This window comes from Ornithodoros turicata, chromosome 4 (assembly GCF_037126465.1).
Source record: "Ornithodoros turicata isolate Travis chromosome 4, ASM3712646v1, whole genome shotgun sequence".
Classification (NCBI taxonomy): domain Eukaryota; kingdom Metazoa; phylum Arthropoda; class Arachnida; order Ixodida; family Argasidae; genus Ornithodoros; species Ornithodoros turicata.
In genome coordinates, this window is record NC_088204.1 from 29837037 (window position 1) to 29863776 (window position 26740).

General features: G+C 46.5%; 1 protein-coding gene across 1 annotated transcript in view; it reads left to right on the forward strand.

Annotated features, from left to right (window-relative positions):
• LOC135392259 (uncharacterized) overlaps positions 1-26740 on the forward strand; it is a 34306-nt gene extending 7566 nt beyond the window's left edge. Inside the window, exons 4-8 of the mRNA XM_064622977.1 lie at positions 6508-6650; positions 7051-7119; positions 7198-7310; positions 25168-25202; positions 26628-26740. Of these exons, the coding sequence (XP_064479047.1) occupies positions 6543-6650; positions 7051-7119; positions 7198-7310; positions 25168-25202; positions 26628-26740 (438 nt within the window). The 5' untranslated portion in view covers positions 6508-6542. The remainder of the gene's footprint in view (positions 1-6507; positions 6651-7050; positions 7120-7197; positions 7311-25167; positions 25203-26627) is intronic.

The following is a 26740-nucleotide window of genomic DNA, read 5'->3' on the forward strand; positions in this document are numbered from 1 at the left end:
CTGGCACTGTGCCCGAAAACGAAACTAACGTAGCTGATGTTGTCAAGTGACATGAAAGGTACCATCACGACCGGAGCGCAATGTCGAAGCAAGCTGTCGAAAATTTCGGATATCGTTCGCTCCTCGTTGCTCCTCGTTAGGTCGGAAGCCCGAACTATAAGAGAGGAAGCTGCGTCGTCTGCTTCATCTGCTCTGGTACTTCGGGCTCCCGACCTGCCGCTCTTCTTGTTTCTCATATTATTGCTCTTGGATTCTGCAATATCCAACTGGAGGCAAGCATCATGACGTCATCGTGGAAGTCCGCTCATCACTTCAGCACAGCCACTACGCTCGTACAGCGTTGAGATGTAACGATCTAAACCACGTGCATGCGGTGGACTGCGTGAGATTTTGTGCTGTGCTCTGTTAACTTTCCCGCTCCCCCAATATCAGGGTATCACTAGTGGATTATCCTCACCAGCAGCTCGCCTGTTCGCCGCTCTGTCTGTGGAGCAAGATAAGTTCCGTTTTTGCGCACAGCCCATTGCACCCGGTATACGGCGTGGAACGGAGAGAACTCCTCACGCACTAAGCATAGCGAGAGCAGTATAGGGCATTCAGAATGCACGGGCCCCGATATTCTTCGACTCGTTTCTCGGAACGTGGTGGGCGTATAGATTGAAGTTTGTACTTTCTGGAAACATCTCATAAAGTCTAAGGAAGCGTACCATATTTCGATGTTATTAGGCATGCATACGATTTTTCACGAGTTCTGGAAATGTGTCTGAAGACCTTGCCGCACCCTGTAGGGTTAATACTATGCAAAATATGGCACACCCGTTTGTAGTATGGTCAACGACGTATATGAGGCTAACGCTACGAAGCACCTTTGTCTTGTCTTTTTGCAATTTTTCTTTTGACTTCGTCGTACACAAACTAAGCCCAAACATCTGGAAAGTGCTATTCTGCAACACGACCTCGAAGTTTTTGTTACCGAAACCTCGCTGAGGTCAGACATTGAAAATTCCGAAATTACACATTTAAATTATGTTTCCGCAAAGATCGTATGTCGCAAGCCAATGGAGTTTCGTTCATGAGATATGGACATACAACGGAGAATGAAAAGTGACATCAATGAATGGCGTTGAGCAGATATGGTATTCAATTCGCTCCACTCTTTCCGTTTGTGATTGGTCTGATACAAGATTTTTTTTTATTGGTTACAGGCGTTTATAAAAAGCCTTTGAGAGCCGCCGACGCCATTTTGGCAGGGGGGTTGTACGATCAGGCGGACATCCTGTAGGACAGCGTACGCAACTACTAGACGTCTAATTAGCTAAATTTTCTTAATTAACTTACTAATTAGATGTCTTCTGTGCATGCGAGACAACAACTGGTGACGATAATCAATCGAATCCCTTGTACTTGCTAAAACACCCTGAAACGCGAACGTATCTTGAGATATAAATTGCCAAATTTCGCAGTGCAAATCAGTCGAAACCAGAAATACGCACTTCTCGAACGCAGACTCTCATGGAACCTTCACCTTATCTGGGCCTGAAAGCGGTCTATCTGGACAACAGATTACCGCCTACTCTCATCGCTCCAAGCAGTTGTGGGTCCAAAGGGGGGCGATGCCCCCCTTTGCCAATCGCCCCCTCCAAAACGTTAGGTTACACATTAGTTTTATCCTCTCCCATCCCAAGTTACGCGCATCGACAAAGATATATATATATATATATAAGGGACAAAAACGGGACGGGAGGCATCACGTGCCACGTCACCTTCTGACGCCATCCGCTCAAACGTTGCCTGCCTGCGTACTGCTGATGAGACCCAGAAGGCCGAAACAGCTATCCAGTACTGGCATGGCGATGTTTGACTTACAAACATATATATATATATGGAGCGTGGAGCATTTGCTCATTTTTATATTTGTATCTGTACTTACTGGCTTTGCACTGCGGCCTCCAGAGGTGTTGCTAACACCCGGAAACATTGATGTCTTGCAGAGACACAGTGTCTGTGCCGACCCAAGAGCGTGTCACATCCCTACGCTGTGCCGATGAGAGCCAAGAAGCTCGAAACGGCCGTCCACAGCTGGGATTGTGGCACGCTTGAACAGTAAACATATGCCTCACGTGCAGCCATGGAGCATTTGCTCATTTTTATATTTGTATCTGTACTTACTGGCTTTGCACTGCGGCCTCCAGAGGTGTTGCTAACACCCGGAAACATTGATGTCTTGCAGAGACACAGTGTCTGTGCCGACCCAAGAGCGTGTCACATCCCTACGCTGTGCCGATGAGAGCCAAGAAGCTCGAAACGGCCGTCCACAGCTGGGATTGTGGCACGCTTGAACAGTAAACATATGCCTCACGTGCAGCCATGGAGCATTTGCTCATTTTTATATTTGTATCTGTACTTACTGGCTTTGCACTGCGGCCTCCAGAGGTGTTGCTAACACCCGGAAACATTGATGTCTTGCAGAGACACAGTGTCTGTGCCGACCCAAGAGCGTGTCACATCCCTACGCTGTGCCGATGAGAGCCAAGAAGCTCGAAACGGCCGTCCACAGCTGGGATTGTGGCACGCTTGAACAGTAAACATATGCCTCACGTGCAGCCATGGAGCATTTGCTCATTTTTATATTTGTATCTGTACTTACTGGCTTTGCACTGCGGCCTCCAGAGGTGTTGCTAACACCCGGAAACATTGATGTCTTGCAGAGACACAGTGTCTGTGCCGACCCAAGAGCGTGTCACATCCCTACGCTGTGCCGATGAGAGCCAAGAAGCTCGAAACGGCCGTCCACAGCTGGGATTGTGGCACGCTTGAACAGTAAACATATGCCTCACGTGCAGCCATGGAGCATTTGCTCATTTTTATATTTGTATCTGTACTTACTGGCTTTGCACTGCGGCCTCCAGAGGTGTTGCTAACACCCGGAAACATTGATGTCTTGCAGAGACACAGTGTCTGTGCCGACCCAAGAGCGTGTCACATCCCTACGCTGTGCCGATGAGAGCCAAGAAGCTCGAAACGGCCGTCCACAGCTGGGATTGTGGCACGCTTGAACAGTAAACATATGCCTCACGTGCAGCCATGGAGCATTTGCTCATTTTTATATTTGTATCTGTACTTACTGGCTTTGCACTGCGGCCTCCAGAGGTGTTGCTAACACCCGGAAACATTGATGTCTTGCAGAGACACAGTGTCTGTGCCGACCCAAGAGCGTGTCACATCCCTACGCTGTGCCGATGAGAGCCAAGAAGCTCGAAACGGCCGTCCACAGCTGGGATTGTGGCACGCTTGAACAGTAAACATATGCCTCACGTGCAGCCATGGAGCATTTGCTCATTTTTATATTTGTATCTGTACTTACTGGCTTTGCACTGCGGCCTCCAGAGGTGTTGCTAACACCCGGAAACATTGATGTCTTGCAGAGACACAGTGTCTGTGCCGACCCAAGAGCGTGTCACATCCCTACGCTGTGCCGATGAGAGCCAAGAAGCTCGAAACGGCCGTCCACAGCTGGGATTGTGGCACGCTTGAACAGTAAACATATGCCTCACGTGCAGCCATGGAGCATTTGCTCATTTTTATATTTGTATCTGTACTTACTGGCTTTGCACTGCGGCCTCCAGAGGTGTTGCTAACACCCGGAAACATTGATGTCTTGCAGAGACACAGTGTCTGTGCCGACCCAAGAGCGTGTCACATCCCTACGCTGTGCCGATGAGAGCCAAGAAGCTCGAAACGGCCGTCCACAGCTGGGATTGTGGCACGCTTGAACAGTAAACATATGCCTCACGTGCAGCCATGGAGCATTTGCTCATTTTTATATTTGTATCTGTACTTACTGGCTTTGCACTGCGGCCTCCAGAGGTGTTGCTAACACCCGGAAACATTGATGTCTTGCAGAGACACAGTGTCTGTGCCGACCCAAGAGCGTGTCACATCCCTACGCTGTGCCGATGAGAGCCAAGAAGCTCGAAACGGCCGTCCACAGCTGGGATTGTGGCACGCTTGAACAGTAAACATATGCCTCACGTGCAGCCATGGAGCATTTGCTCATTTTTATATTTGTATCTGTACTTACTGGCTTTGCACTGCGGCCTCCAGAGGTGTTGCTAACACCCGGAAACATTGATGTCTTGCAGAGACACAGTGTCTGTGCCGACCCAAGAGCGTGTCACATCCCTACGCTGTGCCGATGAGAGCCAAGAAGCTCGAAACGGCCGTCCACAGCTGGGATTGTGGCACGCTTGAACAGTAAACATATGCCTCACGTGCAGCCATGGAGCATTTGCTCATTTTTATATTTGTATCTGTACTTACTGGCTTTGCACTGCGGCCTCCAGAGGTGTTGCTAACACCCGGAAACATTGATGTCTTGCAGAGACACAGTGTCTGTGCCGACCCAAGAGCGTGTCACATCCCTACGCTGTGCCGATGAGAGCCAAGAAGCTCGAAACGGCCGTCCACAGCTGGGATTGTGGCACGCTTGAACAGTAAACATATGCCTCACGTGCAGCCATGGAGCATTTGCTCATTTTTATATTTGTATCTATATATATATAGTATATATATATTCTTTGCTTTGCTTGATCAGGCGCTCCACAAGTTTGATGTTCTCAGGAACTCTGACACTGGGCTCTGATCCGCCCCGGCCGGGATCGTCCTGCACTGATGTACGGCCGTCTCGGAACCGTTTGCACCACTCAAACACTTTGCTGCGGCTAAGTGCATCGTGGCCATACTGAGCCTGAAGTCTTCTGCGAATTTAAGATGACCTTACGCCTTCATTCACAAGAAACATCATGACATGTTCGATGTGCGCGCTCACCTCGTTGTCGGCCATCTTGTCTAGCACATGTCCTCTGTTTGGCACAAACTGTGGACCACCACGTGGTGAAAGCGGAGGCTTGTCCCGTGTGAAAATGACGAAAAAGAAGTAACGCGAACCATTTGTACACTCAGGAGACAGAAAGTCCTGGTGTGACTTAAACACCCCTCGTATATACAGTTGGCGAGGGAGTTTTGGCATGAGAGGGTAACAGAGTGATGGAAAGGATGCAAATACAGGTAAAAATGAAAAGAACATAAATACAATCGCAGGGTTATCAGGAACGCAACATAACGCGAGTCCAAGGGATTACACAGGAAACGAGAACGCATGTAGGTGACGTTCAAGGAATTAAGTATAGAAAGGGGGCTATGGCGACGGAATGAGGACACAGGTGCGGAGTACAAAGGTGACCAGTGGACCGTGAGAACGTGAAGACAGAGGTAGTCTCAGGAGAGAGTCAAACGAAGAGAATATGGAAAGAAAAATGGAGAGTTGTTTTACAGTTTGTGTGTGTGTTTATCATTATTTTATTTTATGCGAGAAATGATATTTACGGGGTAAATAGTTGTAGTGGGCCTGCGTGGATGTTCAAACCGTGAGGCTTCAGAGACTGGAATTTTGCGATTAAAAACGATTCGCGATTGTTGCGCTTCATGCCACTGTTATAACCCGATTCAAAGATAAGGATTTTGAGGTCTGTACCCAAAGCGAGTCCAGGAAGGTTAAAATGTGTAGAAACGGATGTAGAGTGGTTATTCACAATATCGGATTTATGGCCGTAAAACCTTTCCCTCATGGTGTTCGAGGTTTCTCCGATATACTGAATACAGCATTTAGTGCACATAATAAGGTAACATATGATACACCTGACCTTCTGTGCAAAGTAGATGACTGAGATGACTACCACGCTTGCGTACGTAAGGGACAGCGTTGGTGGTTCTACGCACACATATACCTTTAAGAGGCGGCCTCGCGCCGTGCGCAGAACCACCACGCTATCACTGACGTGCGCGAAGGCGATAGCGTACGATGCACTAAAACTCACTAATGCGGTGAAATGGTATAACGAGTCGCCTTAGTGTGAGGAACGATGCCATACGGTGTCCAAAGGAATTTCAAAGTGCTTTCAGAGCAGAGCGCTGGTGAGCTGGATTTGGCCATGGACCAAGCAATTTGGACATACTGAGAAGGCGAGAGGCCAGGTTTCACCAACGCCGATTAATAACCGAGATCAACGGTTCCTTAATTTGAATTTAACGGTTCACTAAAAAGAGTTGTTGTTAGTGAAACATTCATCACGTTACCAACTGTCGTTTGAATTTCAAGTTTTGGCAAGGCTCGATCTCGTTTCAAAGTCAACCAGGTGTTGGTGAAGCCGGGTCATAGAGACACCGGAAGTGTGAATCTGAAAGGCTGGTAGTGCGGGCAGTGGAGAAGGATATGCTCGAGATCTTCGAGATCACCATAGTGACGGCATCGTAACATCATGCCGACGTCATCACAGTGACGTCGTAAACAAATACATTTGTTGACGTGCTGAAATGACAGTGTCCTTATTATGGGGATATTGTATTGGCTATGAGTGTAGCCCCTAGGGCTGATGGTTCGTTGTTTGTAACAAACATAATGAAGTGTAAAGTACCGTTAGCTGCATTGGGGGTGCTTGCTACTTTTAGATGCGTGGCCCGTGAAAGAAAGCAACACGTCGACTATGGATGAATGGAGGCCGTACCAGATCTACTTTGTGGGAGATCATTCGTACACAGAAGCTCAGGAGGCCGGCGATTTCATGAAATACGCCGAAGGTCTCCTGACACAGGTAAGTCTCGCGTTCCAGCTTGAATAAAAAAATCAAGGAAGTGTAATTTCAAATGTGACTGTTATGTGCAGCTCGTGCCCATAAGTAGACCTGGCCTCGTGTAATGCTGTCACCTAAAAAGACGAGATAAAAAGCGGAAAAACAGAATTAAGCTGTTTTACGAGTTTTTTGTTGGCCGTGTTGCTCTCCTGTAAAAAGTTTACGTGACTTTCAGGCGGTAGGGGATTAGTGTTATTGGCGATGGTTCAAATTCTGCCTCTCCTTTTCCCTTTACCATTGCTCTTCAATGAATCTGCTGATGGCACCACAGGGAACGATGAATTCGTCACTTTCTTCGCAAATTGGTCTGCTTTGTATATCTGCTGTGTCTATGGGTAACTTTCTTCACCTTTCATTCCAGGCAACTTTTTATATGAACAAGGTGATCATGAATTGCACAGTAAAGCTTCTTGTGGTAGGAACGACTGTGGTAAGCATTTATTGAGGACCGTAGGAGCAATATGAGTAACACTTTTTAACTGAAATATTCTGAAACAAACCGTGCCAGTTTACACGGGAACAAGAACAGAAGTACCTGCGGTCGGAATCACTCAACCTGACTGAATTCCTTTCTGAAGATGAGAAGGCGAGGACATCTGATATAGTAATCGCACTGTCAAGGTGAGGATAGATCCAATGTTCATCATATCATCAGAGACCAGTTCATGCAGCGGAAGGCAGTCAATGAAATGAAATGAGTGCACTGCTCCTGATAACCGGCCTCGGTGGCTCAGTCGGTAGCGTGTTCGCCTTCTGATCCCGAGATCGCGGGTTCGAACCCGGCCGAGGACGCCAGCAACTTGGTGGCAGGGTACAAGTTGCTCAGACACGCCGTCTTCCGCGAGGGACGTTAAATACGGGGTGCCGTGTGATGAGCTTTCATCGCACGTTAAAGAACCCTCAGGTGGGCAAAAGCAATCCACAGACCGACCGCTGTGGCGTCGCTCATGATCTCAGTTGTCTCGCGACGTAAACACCCAATTATTAATTACTGCTCCTGATACGTCTCATGCTTCACTATTTCATCGCGTGAATTTCACGTCTAAGTCATCTGATCAGCGGCCATATGACAGCTATGACTCTGCTCGCGCTCAGATATTCGTTGGAATAAGGTTTCGCTAACACAGGATATCCTTCATGTGGCACTTATTGCTGCACATTGTTCAGTGTCGTTATCTAAATGTTTCGGCCTCTCTCTTTAATGGACCCAGCATTTATTACAGTTAACTGGCTCAAATCGCGGCGCGCTTGGTGTTACACCTTTCTATCAAACTCATGCTTCGCAACGCTGTGTTACGAAATAAGTATGAAATCGGCTATGTAGGAACTGAATATCATTAGCAGCTGAGGTGTCACTTGCGCAGACGAGGCGACTACAGTAGCGCACCGAATAACTCTAACACCTCAACCTTTGCCTTCGCTGTTCAACTGCGAGGATGACATTAATTTATGAAGCGATCTGTCCGCGTACGTACCGTGGTCGTAGCCTTGCGGAATAAGTCTGGTTGGAGTGGAAATGCTGACCCGTAGCCAGCCAACATGTTTAATGTGAAATAGTTCGCCAGCTCACTCAACCGTTGCTTATCTGAATTTTTCGGGTTCTCATTCGTCGTCATCGAATCTCAACCAGCTGTCGTGTAGCCACTACGGATTATTGAACGAGAAGGGCCGCAAACGGTATTCAACCGTGGCCGCCGGTACAGATGGTGCTGCAGTTCGAGCGACGTTGGTTCGGCTGGTTCTCCTAGTTATCTATCTCAATAGATCTTATGGTCGCCACTACAGCAGTCCCATCTCGGGTAAGCGGAAGTGCCCATCAGACCCTGCGTGAACATGTCTCTCGTGGAGGCGAAGGAAGGGCTTTTGCTGACGAGTGGTGTTACTAGAACATTCTGCAGGGTCGCACTTTGGAAACATATCTTGCCGGTTCGGAAATTGGACGGTGAAATGCTAATTGTTACGGGCTAGGGCTCAGAAGTAACCGTCGTACGGTGGCTTCTGCAGTGAATATTGTCGTATGAAAACGTGCGTGGCAGTTTCGAGGCTCGGAAGAATGTGTCACGGCCCGGTTTGAGAGGCACGGGAAGGATAAGGGTACAGCGGCTCCATGACTGTGTGGAGGCGGTTTATGTAACTGGCATTGTCAAGTGTGTTGTCGGTTTGTCCTACAAACCGGTTTGCCAACCAGTTAAAGTTTTTGCTTGGCCTCACCGGAATCCAACCGGAACAAAATCAAAGCATCACGAACTCGAACCCGGACCGAACCCTTATTTTTTGCGGTTCTGGAAAAAACCAGAGTGCACCTTCTGAGGGACATATCTGAGGCGGACTATCTGTCTGGTAAACAGTCACATGAAATGCATGAAAAATAACATTTCTGTATAAATTTTTCCATAGATGGGATAACAAAGCAGCGTTGCACTGGGTTAACATAATAATTTTCTTACCCAAAATTGAAATCATTGCGCTCAGTGGTTTCCATGCAATAACCAATACAGGCATTTGAAGCTCTCTTACCTGATTTGCATTACCTTTGGAAACACCCTCGTCTCATCACGCAAATAAGATAGTGGAACAGCATACGTGTGAAGCATGAAACGCGATAGAAGCAGACCCCACAGCTCTGGCAAAGTCTGTGTCAAAATGTGTGTTACTGCGCACGGAGCAATCCGTGCTTCTGCATTGGTCGGACGCCACAGGCGTGTTCGGACTGGTTGCCAGAACTTGAAAACGGCACTTCGCGCTTCCTCGCCTGCGTGCTGCGTACTCTCTCCAAGGCATATCGAAACTGGTAGCGAAAACAAGCGAAAATACCAAATCAGACACATCGGCAAAGCTACCAGCATGAGGCGCGAGCGATCGTGGGTGTTGGTAGTAGAGGTACGATCGTAAACAAAAACAAAACAAAAAAACTTTACAACTTGGGCATGGCTTGTGTGTGTACTAATAGGTTATTCATAATTTCAGTGTAAAAAAAACTTTCTGTTGCCCCACTGGTGCATATATACGAAATCATCTACAACCCGAGTACATTTCCGTGTCCTGCTCCCTTTGCGCATGTCATGTGTCACACTGGGCGTGTTTATCGATGCATCTATGCACCCGTGCATTGTAATACGGAGTTCGTACACTTTTTGGGTTAAACAGTAAGCGACGTTCACATCTCGAAGCTGTAGACGAAGATTTACACGTGTGAACAGATGAATACAATGCATCCCCTGTTGCTTGTCCCGCGAAATAAAATTTCGTCATGCGAGGAGCTGCCATGATAGCGTGAGTATTAGCAGGAATCAGCTGTGCACCAACGATGTCATTGTTATGTATGATTGCTGGCGCCCTCTTCCTGTTGGCAATAAAAAGGCCAAGCCTTGTTTTGGCTGAGCCATTCCGGAGTGGAACACTCCCTGCAACGCATCACATTATATCATGGTGTCAGAAGTGGGATATTTAACACAGCCATGGTGACAGCCAGCGACGCAGTAACAACTCAAGAACGACAGAGGTAACAAGAAAAAGAATGGCTAGTGCGTTCATTCAGCCGCCAGCGCAGTTTGAACCAGGTGACAACCCCCAGGCAGCGTGGGAAGAGTGGCGCGAGGCCTACACTATCTACGAAGCGGCATGCGAATACACCGCTAAGCCTAAACCGGCAAGGAGGGCGTTGTTGCTACATGTGCTGGGACCGCATGGACGTCGCATTGCGCAGACGTTTTCTCCACAACCAGCCACTGACGATGACCCAGTGAACTTCATTCTCGACAAATTTGATGAACTTTATCGTCCTTACAAGAATGTCACACAGGCAGCAGCCGTCTTCAATTCCATGGTACAGAAGCCAGGTCAGACAGTTGACGAATTTGTAACTGAACTCCGTCGACAAGCGCAGAACTGTGACTTCGGTGATAAACATGATAGACTTATCGGTGACCGCATTGTTGTTGGTATTCGCGACGGAGGCTTGCGTGAACGCTTGTTACGTGAGCAGGACATTCAGCTGGACAAAATTATTTCTACGTGCAAGGCAGCAGAGATTTCAAAGAAGCATGTACAAGACATAGCAAACAAGCAAGACTCCGCACCAGAAGTGGATGTCATTCACGCACGTGATCGCAAGACCTGGAAATCAACGGACCGCCCACGTATCGTCGACAAGACTTCGCACGCACAGCCTCCACTCAGGAGCGCCCGACGGAATTGTTCACGCTGTGGGACAGTGCACCCTCCACGACAGTGCCCTGCGTATGGCAAGACCTGCCATATTTGTGGCAAATTCGGCCACTTTTCACAACTCTGTCGACAGACGTCCCGACAGACCCCAACGCGGCGACCACAAGTGAGGTTGCTGTATGAAAACCCACAAGAAGATTCTCAAGAAGAACTGTTCTTGGGCAGCTTGTCAGTATGCGACATGACCTATGACTCAACAGAATGGACTGAAACAGTGAGAGTGAATGGACACTTGGTGAGATTCAAGTTAGACACCGGTTCGGATGTAAACATTATACCCGAAGAATTGTTCGATCAGTGGCCGAACAAGCCAAAGACTAAGCCAACGTCAGCAAAGGTGACAACCTACAGTGGGCAACAACTTTCTATCGATGATGAATGTGAACTGGATTGCGCAGCAAATGATGCCAATTGCCGTCTCAGATTTCTGCTGGTGAAAGATTCACTTAAGCCAATTCTCGGAGCCACTGCATGTACAGCTCTCAACTTACTGGTTCGAGTGAAGAACTACCAAACAGCAGAAGCAACTAGCACAGACGTTCGGGAGCAGTACCAACGAGTACTCAACGAGTTCCCTGACGTGTTTGAGGGAATAGGACAGTTGCCAGGCCAGTATCGCATTGACCTGCATGAAGGGGCAGTACCAACTGTGTGTGCTCCTCGCAGAGTACCAAGTGCACTAGAAGACAAGGTTAAAGCTGAGTTGACGAGGATGGTGCAGAATAACATAATTGCGCCAGTGACTGAGTCATCCGAGTGGGTTCATCCCATCGTTGTCGTCACTAAAAAGAACGGAGCAGTACGTCTGTGCCTTGACCCAAGGAACCTGAATAAAGCCTTGAAGAGACAACACTACCCCATACCAGTTGCTGAAGAGCTCTTCGCTAGCCTCGACGGCTCCACAGTTTTTTCGGTGCTGGACGCGAAAAGTGCCTTTTGGCAGCTCACCCTCGACGAACCTAGTTCACGACTCTGTACTTTCACAACACCATGGGGTCGTTACCGTTTTCTCAGAGTCCCCTTTGGACTAGCTAACGCACCTGAACTGTTCCAACAGGCTATTGACAGAGTGTTTGAAGGACAGACTATCGTAAAACCCTATTTTGATGACATCCTCATAGCTTCAAAAACGTCGAAAGACCACACGGCCCATCTCCGAGCTGTTTTGACCATCGCTAGAGACAACAATTTGAAGCTCAACAAGGCAAAAGTGAAGGTGGGACTCTCGTCAATTACGTACTTGGGACATAAGCTTTCATCGGAAGGGTTAGCTCCAGACCCTGACAAAGTGCAAGCCATCAAGGCCATGCCAGCTCCTTCAGACAAGTCAGAGTTACAAAGATTCCTAGGCATGGTAACTTATCTAATGAAGTTTGTACCGAATTTGTCGACGATTACAAGCCCCTTACGGGAGCTTCTCAAAGAAGATGTGGCATGGCATTGGACAACACAGCAACAAGAGGCCTTCAACCTCCTCAAGCAAAAGCTCTCTACAGCGCCTGTACTTCGATACTTCGATCCAACTAAACCTATCACAATCTCAACAGATGCCAGTTCATTTGCCATGGGATCTGTTTTGATGCAGGAGCGTAAACCAGTTGCATATGCATCAGCAGCCTTGACCCCTCCTCAACAGCGCTATGCGCAAATAGAAAAAGAACTTCTAGCTGTGGTGTTTGCATGTGAACGGTTTCGTTATTATGCACTAGGCCGCTGTGTGACTGTTGAGACAGACCACAAACCGCTAATAGGACTACAGAGCAAGGACTTGACAAAAATGTCACCGAGACTGCAAAGACTGTTGCTTCGACTTCAAGGGTACAGCATTAAACTCGTGTATGTCCCAGGAAAGCAATTAACTGTCGCTGATGCACTTTCGAGGGCTCCAGATCCAGCATCCAGGGTCCAAACTGCAGACGCTGATCCAGGGCTTCTGGTGTCCACCTTGGTGCAAGCGTCTCCTACCAAACTCAAACAAATTCAAGAGGCAACCAGTCGAGATCCAGCTCTACAGCAACTAGCCAAGTATATTCAACAAGGATGGCCAGAGCATATGGCTGATGTTCACCCTACGGCAAGACCATATTTTCATGTAAGAAGTGAACTCTACGTGACAGATGGCTTCGTTTGTTTGGGACAGCGCTTAGTTATCCCAGCTGATCTTCAAGCAGATGTTCTTCGAAAAGTGCACCAAGCACATCGGGGCATTGTCGCATGTAAAAGGCTGGCAGGCGAGAGTGTCTATTGGCCAACGCTCAACAAGGACGTTGAGGACCTAGTGTCCGGCTGCATCATTTGCCAGTCTGGCCAGAAAGCAAACCCCCACCAACCACTGCTTGACAGAGATCTTCCAATTAGACCTTGGGAAAAGTTAGCTGTTGATCTTTTCCATTGTCAAGGTGCCACGTACATCCTTGTTGTTGATTATTTTTCTAAATACATCGAAGTGAAGCGTATGGACACTACAACTGCAACATCTGTAATAATTTTTCTCAAGGACATTTTTGCACGTTTTGGGATCCCCACTGTTCTCGTTTCGGACCAGGGTCCACCATTCAGTTCTGAATCTGTTAAGACGTTTTTGCGAGAATGGGATATTGATTATGAGCCATCCTCACCAGGGTACCCACGGTCCAACGGCCAGGTAGAACGAACGATTCAAACTTTCAAATCCATGCTGACTAAGTCTTACAGCGAAGGCAAGGACTTATCAGTGGTCCTGTTAAACTACCGAGCTACCCCGAATATTGGATCCTTTTCACCAGCAGAATTGCTGATGGGCAGAAAACTTCGGACCTTTGTGCCAACCCTGCCACAAAACCTGGATCCCCTATTCTCGACGGATGCTCATCGACAGCTTCTGAAGCGTAGGCAGAGAGCACAGCACAAGCATGGCGATAACCACACTCGAATGCTATCGACACTTCAGAGGTGTCAGCCGGTGTGGCTGAAGCACAAGAAGTCCTGGCAAAAAGGAATAATCATTCAGGTTGGACCTGAGCCAAGGCGCTACACAGTGCGAACCACCAGTGGTGCTGTGTATGTGCGTAACCGTGTTCATCTGAGGCCACGAGTCCACGTGACTGATGGTTATCGTAATTCTCCTGAAGACTACAACATACGGGACTTTCTTCGACCTACAAATGCAAGTGACCTACAGCTACCAGCTGAGGATACCGACACTCGCCGTATTGAAGCAAGGGACCTACAGCCATTAAGCGATGCGAGCCATTGTCGTGCCGAAGTGGGTGAATCTCCAACGTATCCTGTAACTCGCTCAGGAAGGACCATACGTCCACCTACAAGATACCAGGACTATATTACTGAGTAATTCGTGTGTCTACAGTGTTGTTTCGAATTTGTTCGAATTGTTATTAACTTACATTAACAAAATAATTTGTTCTTTAAGAAAAGGGCGTGTTATGTATGATTGCTGGCGCCCTCTTCCTGTTGGCAATAAAAAGGCCAAGCCTTGTTTTGGCTGAGCCATTCCGGAGTGGAACACTCCCTGCAACGCATCACATTATATCAGTCATATTTTGTTGCAATGTACCTATAATGGCCACTCATTGAATAAATGCAAACGTGTAATCACAACGTGTACGTTTAGCTCTAGGTGAGAAATGGACCTTAAAGCGACAGTCGCGTCGACCACAGATCGATTCCAAAACCACTGTGAAATGAGATTCCCCGTCCTTCACTGACCATGGCTCCGAAAGTCCCATTCCGATCGACGGAATAGTTTTTGCATAATTCGTGTGTAAGCGGCGCTACAGCAGACGACGGATGCGGTCGTCAAGCGGAACTCCCTGCTGAGAATCTTTAGCAACGTCACAAGTAATCTGACCAATAAGAACGCGGCGAGCCAGAGGAGTCCCCGCGGCTTGCATGAGCAAGGTCAGGGAGACGAAGGCGAAGGCACATACCGAGATGGAGGACTCGGAACGCGGAAGTGGCGAATCGTGCTGTTCAAATGCCTTTAGTAATAGCTCCCGTGACGAATATACATGTTTGATGACGGCCCATATTCGACGGATCCGCTTCTTCTGCAAGTTGCTGGTGATGTACGTGCCGCAGCTACGTTAGCGCAACAGAACGAGCCTCAGGACCACTGCTTTAGGTACGTTCATGATCGGAGTGCTCAATACTAATCCCGTGACATTCACACTACGACGCAGGAAACAATCAAAGTGTTGGTGCGGCGTCTGTGCTCCCCAGGAACCGGATGAGTACCTATATGAAAACCAATCATGTGTACCACATTCCACAAGTCACAGGTTCAGTAACAGGGAAAGTTTCGTGATAACTCGTCCGACAACGAGAAAAGCCAATCACGTTCATATGAATGGCATCATGTTCTTTTACTTGTTTATTGTATTTTATTTATCTAGTTATTAATCATAGGTTATGGGATACCTTACGTTGTACCGATTTCGTCTTTTGCTGCTAAGTTACTCACGCGCAAGAGTGACAGATCCGATTGGGAAACTACATAGACATTGTGACTTACTGTCGAAGTTGCTGGCTCGCTTTGTTCGTGGAACACTGTCGGAACGGCGTCAAGTTTCAATTCGTTCCTTTTTTGTGTCAATCCAAGTTGCACTTGCATGATGTTCTCATCCAGGTACACATTATCGGTGAAATGCGAGGAGCATACACGGACAGCATGAACACTCCTTGCTTCATCTGGATACCCGCTAGTGATGTAGCTGCTTCCAACTTTCGCTTCTTCTGGGGTCTGGCTGTAGCCTGTATCCTTGGCGTGCGAAATCAAACATCGAGGTTTTCGAAGGAAGTTTTCCGGGAGTCAGGAACGCTGCGTCGGTTTCCAAACGACATCTCACGCGAAGGATGCGAGCGTAGAGATAGTATCCGCGTCACTAGAAAGTGTCACATGTGAATAGGGGCGACGTGCCGGAAAAAAACAAAGCAGCCCCAGACTTGGTGGCAGACGACAGCGTCCTTCACAGCGGATTAGCCAGATTCCACCTTGCGTCACGCGATGTTGTTGGCGCTGGCGCTTTCGAGGATCAAAACGAAACCGGATCTTTTAAATTCGATTCCTCATCACCCGGTCCGTTTTGGAAGGAGAAAATTTGGCAAGTAGCTCGTGGTAGTGTACCGAACACATTGGTATTGGATTCGTAACCACGGTTCCGGATGCGACAGTCCCTTTAAGTGAACCTTCCTAATTTTTGTGTGGGCATCACGATGCCCTTCTGTTTGGAGTTGTCCAAATCTGTGATAACTATGTATTTCAAATTGATATTTTTAATTAAATCTGATATGATTTATTTTTCTGTGTTCGCGTCTGATGTTGTTGCCTGGGTGAGGAAAAGGAATACACCGCAAACAAAGGGCGCGAATGTAAACGTGCCATGGCTAATTATGCACTACTTATTATTCATACTGCTGACGTCATCTCTGACGTCATCTATTTACAATGGTAGTAGTCGGCGCAACGGATGGATATGGCGCTGACCGTCTCTATCATGGCGTCATAATTCTGAAGACACATTCTGAAGACACAGGGGCCTATGGGAGTTGCTCTACCTGTTTAGATATACCTTGCTCTCTCGGCGGTTTCATTTGAAATTTGAACGGTGAACGTCGGGTCGGCGTTGTCTTTAGTTGGGAGGCATGTGCGTTCGCCGTCTTATCCAATTTCTTTGATCGTGCATACTGTTTCTCGACACAAGCATCAGTCTAAGAACAGCCCCACTAGATTTCAAACTGAAGTGTTGTCGTGGACGTTCGAACGCCGTCAGATTTGCATAGCGGTGACAAGAAAATAGGATTGATGAAGCAGCATTATTTTATGTTAGAGGTATAGCAGGCAGGGGCATGCTCATCAAGAGAGTGTGCGCAAGAATGTGACAGTTGTTCGTTGATGAGAATAGGCTGTGTCGATATGCATGTTTTGAAAGTTTGAACTTATTTCCTGTGTGCCAGGAAGTACAAGGCAATGGACTCAGTACGCTCAGTGCATTCGAATGCCTCAACCTGCCAGGCGATTGTGTCACTATAATGACACAAATAAATTTCTGTTCCTTACACTGACTGTATCGCTCTGGAAAATGACATTTCACGGAGCCATCGTTTGTCCTCAAACAATTTGCTTAACCTAAACATTTCTAAAACAGCCGTCATCTCTTTCACTAGAAAGCCGCATCCATGTCATTATACTTACTCCCTCGATTCTGTTCATATTAGACGTGAAGCGTCCATTAAAAGCTCTTGCCTTCACCTTGACAGCTCTTTAACTTTCCACACGCACGTAATTCAGTTGTGCACCTCTGCGATGCGTAAACTCGGATCTCGCGGATCACTAAAAACTTTCGGGATCCATATTGTTACTTTCGCTAATTCTTCTTTACTGCGCTCCCTCCTCTTGAATTTGCATCAGTGGCCCAGAATAGAGTCACTAAATAAGCTACGCTTCAGAGTATCGACACTGAGCCGCCATGTTGTTTCGGATGACCTCCAGCGCCATCCATTTAGCGCTCTTCAAAGTGTTGTCTTCTTCCACTGCTGAACTTCACCTTCTTGGAGGCTTGAGGTGGGGCTGGAGGTCATCCGAAACAACATGGCGGCTCAGTGTCGTTACTCTAGCCCGGAACTGCCTAAATATCACTCAGACCGCTGAAGTAGAAAACGTTCGGCGGCGCTTGTTTTCATCTTCGTCATCTTCGTTGCAGCACTTACTACAACTACGATCATATTCTGAACAAACTTGCTATCCCCACATTCGCAGAACGATTCGTGACTGTCATTTCTTATATAAGCTCGGTCATGCTGTCATTGATTGCCCCGAATTACTATCGAGCATCAACTTCCGAGTGCCCTCACGTTCTCTGAGGTCCCCTCTTGTTTTTTATCCTCACTCTTTTGCAAAGCTTAATCCAGTCAACCGTTTACAACTAATCTTGAACTCCGCATCGCAACATTATGACCTTGACATTTTCGCTCCTTCTCATGCGTTTCTTACAAGTCATTGTTTTTTTAGCTACGATGTTTCACTGTCAACTTTGTTGCCTTTTTGTCTATTTGAATGTCTTAGTTTGTCATGAATAACATCTTGTGGTGCACCAATAAGAAGTCCCTAGTGGTTGTTTTTGGGTATCTAAACAAAAATAAAGTTATTATTATTACAACACGTTTGAGAGTTGTTATGGAATCACATGATAACATTACGGAGTGCATGAAAGCTATAAATCAGTGGTAGCCGGGACCGGCCAAGCCCAAGGCAGCATGGCATACGGCAGTATGGAAAGCAGAAGTCAGCAAGAGCCAGGTCCGGTCATGCTGTGAGCCGGACTGAAATACTTCTGGTTGGAGGATTGAGGGAGTAATCGCTGCATTGTCATTGGTCGTACCCAGTGTTGCGTGAATTGCCCTATAGTATGGGCTCTATAGCGAGTTACGGACGGCTGATAGAACTGTTGTACGACACTCGTGTGCATGACTCGGGCCGCTCGGGCCGGGTAGGGCGCCTCAGGCACGGCGGAATGCCGGTAGGATTCCGTGAGTGCTACGAGATGGCACTGGGTTTTGCATACCGTCTATTGAGCGAGGAGGCTGGTCAACCAAATGTTTGTTGAAGATCACGAAGTAAATTGTAACAGCTGTGTGCCACAGAAGGCATGGCATGGCAAATGACGGAGGTGTTGCGAGGGACGACGGTTACCAAGTTCTTCTAAGCAAATGAATGTCACGAACATCGGCGGTGGTCAATGGCAGAAAAGTCTCTACAACATACTGGGACTGTAGTGTCCGAAACTAATGTGACGTATGGTAAACTAGTATGGGGCTGTTCGACTAGTTTGACGCATCCTAAACGAGGTAATTCATGTTAAGCACAGGAGAGTATGGAGCTATGAGATCTGAAAGGTATTAGCAGAGTATCGACGTCAGCTGTCACATTCCATGCGTGGGAGATCGACGGAAATGTTTCTAACGGCGCCGAATCGGACTGAAGAAGGCGGAGCAATATTTTCAGTGCCCGGATCACAAACTGATGTCGCTTATGGTGAAGCCATTCAGATCTGATAGGAGGGGGCTGATGGTCGCCAACCGCTAGTATCTGGAGCCGCAAGTTGGGCAGTACTCGTTCAGCGTGTGCTCTGTCGTCTGTCGCACGTCGACCCCACCGCTGCTGCTAAAATGCGTACTTCACTCCGTGAGACTTCGTAGTAGGCATAAAGAAACACATGAAGGTATGCAGCTATGCAGTGCCTGATAGTTACGAAGAAAATGAGTAAAATCGAATATATTGTGCTCTCCAGCAAGTGCACAGCAAGCAGAGGTTGTTGGAGAAAGCCTTACTCACGGAAAGCTCCAAAGTCGTCACGTTCGTGACATGCTAGGACAATACCTGTTTGTGCATCCACTATTCAGGACTTCCAGAGCATCAGCGTCTTCAAAGTTCCATCGAAAGATAAAGGCTGCATGAAACGACAGGCCGTATGGATAACATCATCAAAGGTGGCAAAGATGAAGGAGCATGCTCCCAGAACTACGCCACACAGCGGGACCACACGCTTGTCCCCATAAGGCAACGCTTCAATAGTGCTAGTATGCAAAACGAGGTCAGAGTTTCTTCGGCACATGCAGTTTCTTGGACTTGACCATGTTGCCACTGATCTTTTCGATGTTTTCGCAATTCGATATTTTCGACAATGCAGAAAGACATATAAATTCATAGAAGAGTTCTCACACCAAAACGCTTTGACACTGAGGCTGTCTCAGACGACACAACTCTTACTGTCGGCAGTATTATGCACATCAAGAGTCCCGAGACTAAATAATGCTAGGCTTGGGTACAAAAGGAACCTATCGCTCACGTGGCTTTCCATGACGTTGCGCGCCATGTACTCGGAGCTTCGTTGTATAAAATATCTGCCTTGAAATATTCCGTATCATCGCTATAAAATTATTAACGCTTCCGGAATGAACCAACCAACTTTGTCACCATCAACGGCGACTGTCCAAAACTTCAGAACCATCTTACATGCATATATACAGTTAACCCTCGTTTTATGAACCGTCGATTTACGAATTCCCTCGGTTTATGAACGGCGTCACAAGGAACCAAACTGCAAAAACATATGTGTTCTGACCTTGATTTATGAACCGGGTTGTTGACGCACGGAGAAGTACTGGGTTTGCGTCAATAAATATGAACAAAGAATGATGGTCAAGCAGCTGTGCAGTGTCCCAGAGTCACAAGAATTACCAGAGGTGACTCACCTGTTTTGTGAGTGGAAAAATTTGACTTCCCGGGTGACGGCTGTCGGTTTCGATCATATATAAAAGATGAAACACTTAGTGGCTCCAAGCGAAAGCGATCAGCTCTAAGAGCCGGTCACAAACGGGATATTTGCCGTTGGAAACAGTCTCACTCCTCAGCTAATATGAATGCTGTCCTCGATTGGATTCACAGTGAATGTGGAAATAAGCGGAAATAAGCGTAAACTACTGCATTTCCTGTTGTGTTTCAGCCCATTTCTCTTCCGCGCATCTTGCACCTCGACTTACGAATCCCTCGATTTATGAACGATTTTACGAGAGACGAAGGGTGTTCATAAATCGAGGGTTGACTGTACTCTCAATTATTCTACATATGTACGAAAGCGAGAACATGCCACATACAAAAACGAAAATGATGATCACGCGCTTCGGTTTGCTTATGTTAGAATACTACCTTTCCATCTCACATGCACTCCGACAAGCATTTCATAGGAGTCATGGTTAGAATCAACGCGAGCGTCAACACACACGTAACAGCTACAACCCAAGTTAGGCACCTGCATATAGTCATACAGTCCAACCTTGAGCCGTACGGACTCAGCTGTTCTCGTGGAAGGGTTGGTGTGAATGGCTTCACCATAAATGGTGACATATGGTGGTCACCATTTAACATTTAGCATTTGCCATATGCAAAGTGTGTGGTTTTTCTGTCGTACGGGGGAGCACGGGTAGAGCGTGTTGGTGACGTTGAAAGAACGCACGTTATCCTTTCATGTCTGTGTATCATTTTGCGCTCCTTACCACGTTTGAAGAATTTTTGCTAACACATTGATGCATGGCATCTGATGCTACCTGGTACAATCCACGCCTAGTGATCCAGCAATACTACTCGACCATCGCCGATACTGACATACCACAAAACTGACATATACCAAATCCTAAATAATAGCAGCAGAAAGAGGAAAATAAAAAACAGCCGTAAAGCGAGCTTGAGACCTCTGCGGCCCCCACATTGAGACGGTCGAAAAAGGTCAATAGGGAAATCGCTCTTTAATGTTGAGAACAGTCTCCAGCATTTGTTGCAATAATTTCAGTTTTATACAACGTTTTTCGAGGTGAGCAGGAGCAAGGTGCGCTCATACTCGGTCACCGCGCGGCGAAGGCATCGTCGCAAATATGCTTCCGAAAAAAAAAATATCCAGTTTAACAAAAAAATACTTTTGTAATCTTTTCTCCGCGCATAAATTAGGCATTTTGGTACAGTTCTATGTCAAGGATGCCCTGTTTGTTATCGCGGCGAAAATGTGTATGTGCATGTATGTGTGTGTTTCTCACAGAAATACGTATTCACTTTTCAAGCATTTTCGTAATTATACGATTTTTACTACACCTATATCACTGAGAAAAGAGCTCACTATTTTTTATTTGGAGCCAGTCCTTATGAACTTCACACCTGCGAAATTGCGTTTTCGTTACAGGATGCAGTAATTTGCCCAGTATGCACCAAATCCTCAATTTTGCGTCAGTCGGTAGGTGGCATGGTCCTACTAGAAAATACGTTTAAAGTTTGAGCTTCTTCAGTGCAGTAGAACGCCCACGACATGCATCCATAGGGTGGTGCTTGAGGCTAATATTTGGGATTTAGTATCAATGAACTCTCTGACAACACGCTCTTAAACTGCTCTGCAGTTCTTACACGCTCTTAAACTCAGTGCACGCTCAGTGCACGCTCTTAAACTGCAAAAATGCGCTATCTTATACATATTAGCGGTGCACGACAAGCACAATGCCTTCAGGACAGAACCCGTTCGCACATCATTGCGAATTTTGACATGCATGTTGCCCCAGAAATGGCCGCGCCCATAACTAGCAGTATTACATGCGCATTACATTCGTTTGTACCCTGCAGGAACTAGTCCAATTCAAAATAGCCCTGAAATCTCATTCCGTTTAAGTGAATATCGCATTCAAAATTCTCGTTTAAAGCGATCAAAATTTCTCATTCCGAATCGACGATTTTGGACAAACTCCATATTGAAAACAACGGGAATTTAGTGGGTTTCAATGAGAAATTACTGTAAATGTTAATGGTTATGGTATGGTAACGTAATGGTTAGAACGTTGGACACCCACGTTGGTTAAACACACATTGGAGACCAGTCTAGTTTCCCATTGGCCCAAGTACAAATAAACAATATTTGAAAGCATACTGTCCACCATCAATACACACATCATAAATCCATAATGAGTAAATTCATAGGGATGTACCCATAATGTCCGAACAGCGCCGACCAAAAAAAATAGATGCACTGAATGCCACGGTGTTCATGCTCTTGTGTGTTTCATAGGTGATTCGCGATGACCCGTCCTGCATGAATTGTTGCATATAATCTTTTGAGGATATGTTCACAAAGTTTTGTAACACAAAGTAACGCGAACAGTGTGTTCACAAAGTAACGCGAAGTATTTTCAACTAGGACGAGCCACTATGTGGTGCGGCACGAATATTACAACGCGTCCCCTTGGGGACATCGCGGCCGACGGTGTGCTCGCCTCCTTTGTTTGGAATAAATTTTAATTTCAAATAGTCATTTAAATTCATTTGCAATATTTTTGCAATCACTTGCATTATTTTCGATACGATGCGTATTCTGGAATTTCATTTGTTTGAATTGGACGTGCTCTCGAATTAGTTCATTTTCTGCACGGCTTTCTTCCTAATCATATTATTCACACACGTAACATGAAAAACGGTTAGGAGCAACTAAGATTTATTTGAACAAGAACTTTCGTGCAAGAGACTGCACTTCTTCAGGTTACACAACTAAGTACGACACAAGTATATATACCAGGAGAACAGATACAATAAAACAGGTTTCCAGAACTGAGTGTCACCAACACCATGCGTCAGAGGTTTTACGGTCATAAATCCGACATTGTCAATAATCGCCCCACTCCCGTTGCTATACATTTTAATCTTCCCGGGCATGACATGCATACACACCTGTCTATTGCAATTCTGGAATCTGGCTACACCACCGATTGCAAACGCAAAAATCGCGAGTCCTTCTTCATTTCTAAATTTTCTTTTTTAAAACCACGGGGACTAAACGTTCATGGCGGTCGTCTGCAGTTGTTCAACCCATCATCCAGCTAAGCTACTTCATTCACCTTCTGTTCTTAGCATTCTCAGCTCCATTTTCCCTTCAGTCCATAAGGTCACCCGGACCTTCCCACGCAGTTCAACAAAAGCTGTGTTCTCCTCGTACGCGGCTAGACATCCACCTGTGCCCCCATTTTTTCACCACCAAATCTTTTGAACCCCAATTCTCCGAATGTCTCATTTACCCGTACACTTTCTCTTTCCTGATTCTTATGTGACGGTTGCTCACGTGATGCATTGTATTACTGTCTGGTTGTTTACTCAGTTCTGGAAACCTGTTTTATTGTATCTGTTCCCCTGGTATATATACTTATGTCGTACTTAGTTGTGTAACCTGAAGAAGTGCAGCCTCTTGCACGAAAGTTCTTGTTCAAATAAATCTTAGTTGCTCCTAACCGTTTTTCATGTTACGTGTGTTATTCCGTCTTCGCGGGCTCCTTGACAGTGTTTCTCTTTTTTGCCCTTTTCGACGTAATCATATTATTACTGAATTTGAGAATGATGATATATCGTTGGTCACCATTACGTGCGTTTCTTCAGCAACTGGCTTCTCACTTATTGTATTGGCGGCCATGCAACATGTTGGATCCCATTAAATCAATTGGAAAGCGGTTTCTCATTTATACACATTAGGTCAGTTCCTAACTCCATCTGTTGATGCAGTCTGTAACACACATGTCAGATCTCATTAAGTCAATTGGAAGTCACGGTTGCTCATTGACGCCCATTGAACTAATTCGTTGAATTGGTTCCTTGCTCCGTTGATGCGGTCTTCGCCACACAGCACATCGGAGCCCGGCTTCGCGAAGGCAGCTTCTCTGCTTCCCTGCAAATTCGGTCAATGCAAAATAGTGGGCTTTCACACTTCGAATGAATTTGCAGTATGATTACTCATTGAATTGCATTAAAATTGCGGGAAGAAGTCAATGAGATCGTGCCTACTATTTCCATCAGGGTAAACAACACATGCAAACACTATTCTTTTACTAGCGTGGTTGCCGTCTCTGCGTTTCGTCGTGTAACTTCTTTCGACCGAGGTAATTAGTCACATCCCTGCAGAAAGACACGAGTGAGGCCTCGTACTGCTGAGTGCTCCGAAAGGTGCGATGATGACACTGGCGCAAAGATTCACTGAGACCATACGATGCACTCTACCTTCAACCAAGCTTCAATGGAGCTTTACCTGTAGAGGGAGCGCACATCTTTAAATTTCGGTTGTCTAATGTGTAAGCTGTTTACGGAAGATAAACTTGGCCAAGTCCACTGTAAAGCGGTGCACAACATTACTGTATCGGTCTCATATACAAGTTTCGAAATGGGACAGTCGCTTTTAGGTCCGCGAGAGTCGCGTCTTTCATCCAGAATGTTGTCGGGCGTAACTATGGCGAGCGATAACATGCTTTCACTCTGTGTGGGCGAAACATGCCGTTCCGTCGCCAAGGAAAGATGCAGCAACCCCCAAATCAACAAAGCAACAGGGGTAATCCTTGCATACAGGAACCCGGCATTCTGCCATCTTCACGCTCAAGCCAAACAGAGAAAAAGCCCCAGCTCATAATGAGTATATCGCTCAAAATATTATCTACAAACGCTTTGGGTCACCACCAGGGACCACCAACAAAACAGATAACACTCGCTAAGGAATGGCGGATAACAATACTGAAGTCCCAGATTTACCCACAACTTTTCCGCACACACGACGCGCTGAGTTCCAGTAAGAGCTGGTGGCTAACGTTTGATCGTGATCATTTTAATGAATGTGTTTATAGTTATGGCGTACCGCCCTTTCAGTTGAACTATGCTCTCTCTCTAAACTCCCACACTGCTTTTTTCTTACAGCACCCCAATTAAAGCTTTGGATGAAAACTTCTTTGGTAAGAGAACTGCTTCTTATGTGTCTCGTTAGTGTGAGTGCGTCTCCCTTGCAGCCCAAGAAATGCTCACAAAGCTTGAAGGGCTGTGTCCTATATACTCATATTCAGCCACAAGGTGACATGTCGCGTCAGGTTCACGAATGTTGCATGTATATTTTGCGTGTTTTTTCTGTATTCGGAACACTTTGTCTGGGCATTAACCTCTACATGATGCGCCGCTTCTTGTGAAGCATTCTTCCAAATGCATGCATTTGTTACCTATCGCGGGAAGGAACCATAATGAATTGTGCTCTGCGGAAAAATTATGCAAGTAGTATCCGATAGTGCAGAAGGAACACAGTGGCGAGTTAGCACACCGCAGCCGGTCCAACGACCGCACGCGACAGGTCAATCGCCGCGACACGTCGTCGTCGTGCGGTCAATCACCTCGCGCTACCACCTGAGCTCGTATTTCCCCATACAAAAATGCAGACGTATACTTGAAAATACTTGTTGTTAATGCGCTACTATCGTGAATTATTTCGTCGCCAGACAGGCGTGGACATTCTACCCACCGCCGGACAGCTGAACCCGCAAGCCGACGCATCAATACCCGGCATTTCGTCATGCAAATAATACACAGATGTGAACCTTAAAACACAGCTTGACTTGAAACACAGGGATGACAGGAAACCAGATGATAACTTTACGCTACTTGTGTAAGAAACAGGTGCTGCTAATTATGTAGCACCTGTTTCTTACTCAAGGAACAGAAAAAATAGCACCAGTTTTCTTTTCGCCTATTTATAAAGTGCTAGTGATACTGCTAGTATTTTTCGCCGGGCATGATGGGTATTGAGGCGGAAGGCTCCTGCTTGACTTTGGTGATATTAGGAGTATACAACGAATTCTGTAAGGATTCCCTCACTTTTGCCTTCTCCCTCTTTGTTGAGCTTGCATAGTTATGGCTAGGACTAAACCCCTTAGAGCACTCAGCATTGAAATACAGGCGTTTTGGTATGGGTCCATATTGGAAAAAAAGAAGGTACAGAAACAACAGATGACATCGACCAGCTCAAACTAAGAACTGGTGTTTATAACACAAGGTAAAAGAGCAGCGAAGACACAAACAGAAGGGGGGGGGGAGAAAAGCGTCGCGGAGAGAACTGAGTTATACTTAGGAAGAAAAGTTCGTCCTTGAATAGGCTGACCGAACGCGACGCAAGGCTGATTGCCCAGATGTTTAATCCTGAAGGCTTCCGAGATTTTCCTAGCTCGCGGCTCCTTGAAATAACCCATAGTGGAAGTGGTCACTTCTTGCACAGATAGTGTAGGGCATATATAAGACCATTCCGTTCCTTCTCAAATCGAACCAATGAATTGCAACCTTTGGTGCGGAGCTGAATTCTGACGCCCTGCTTTTAAAGAAAATTGTTTTGTCTGCAGCTCAGAAGAACGAGTCTTTGTGCACCAATGACAAGTTCATCGTGATTGTTACTTCACCATTCAATTACTATGACTTGGATTCCTCCATCAGTCTCGGCCTGGTTAAAACGTAA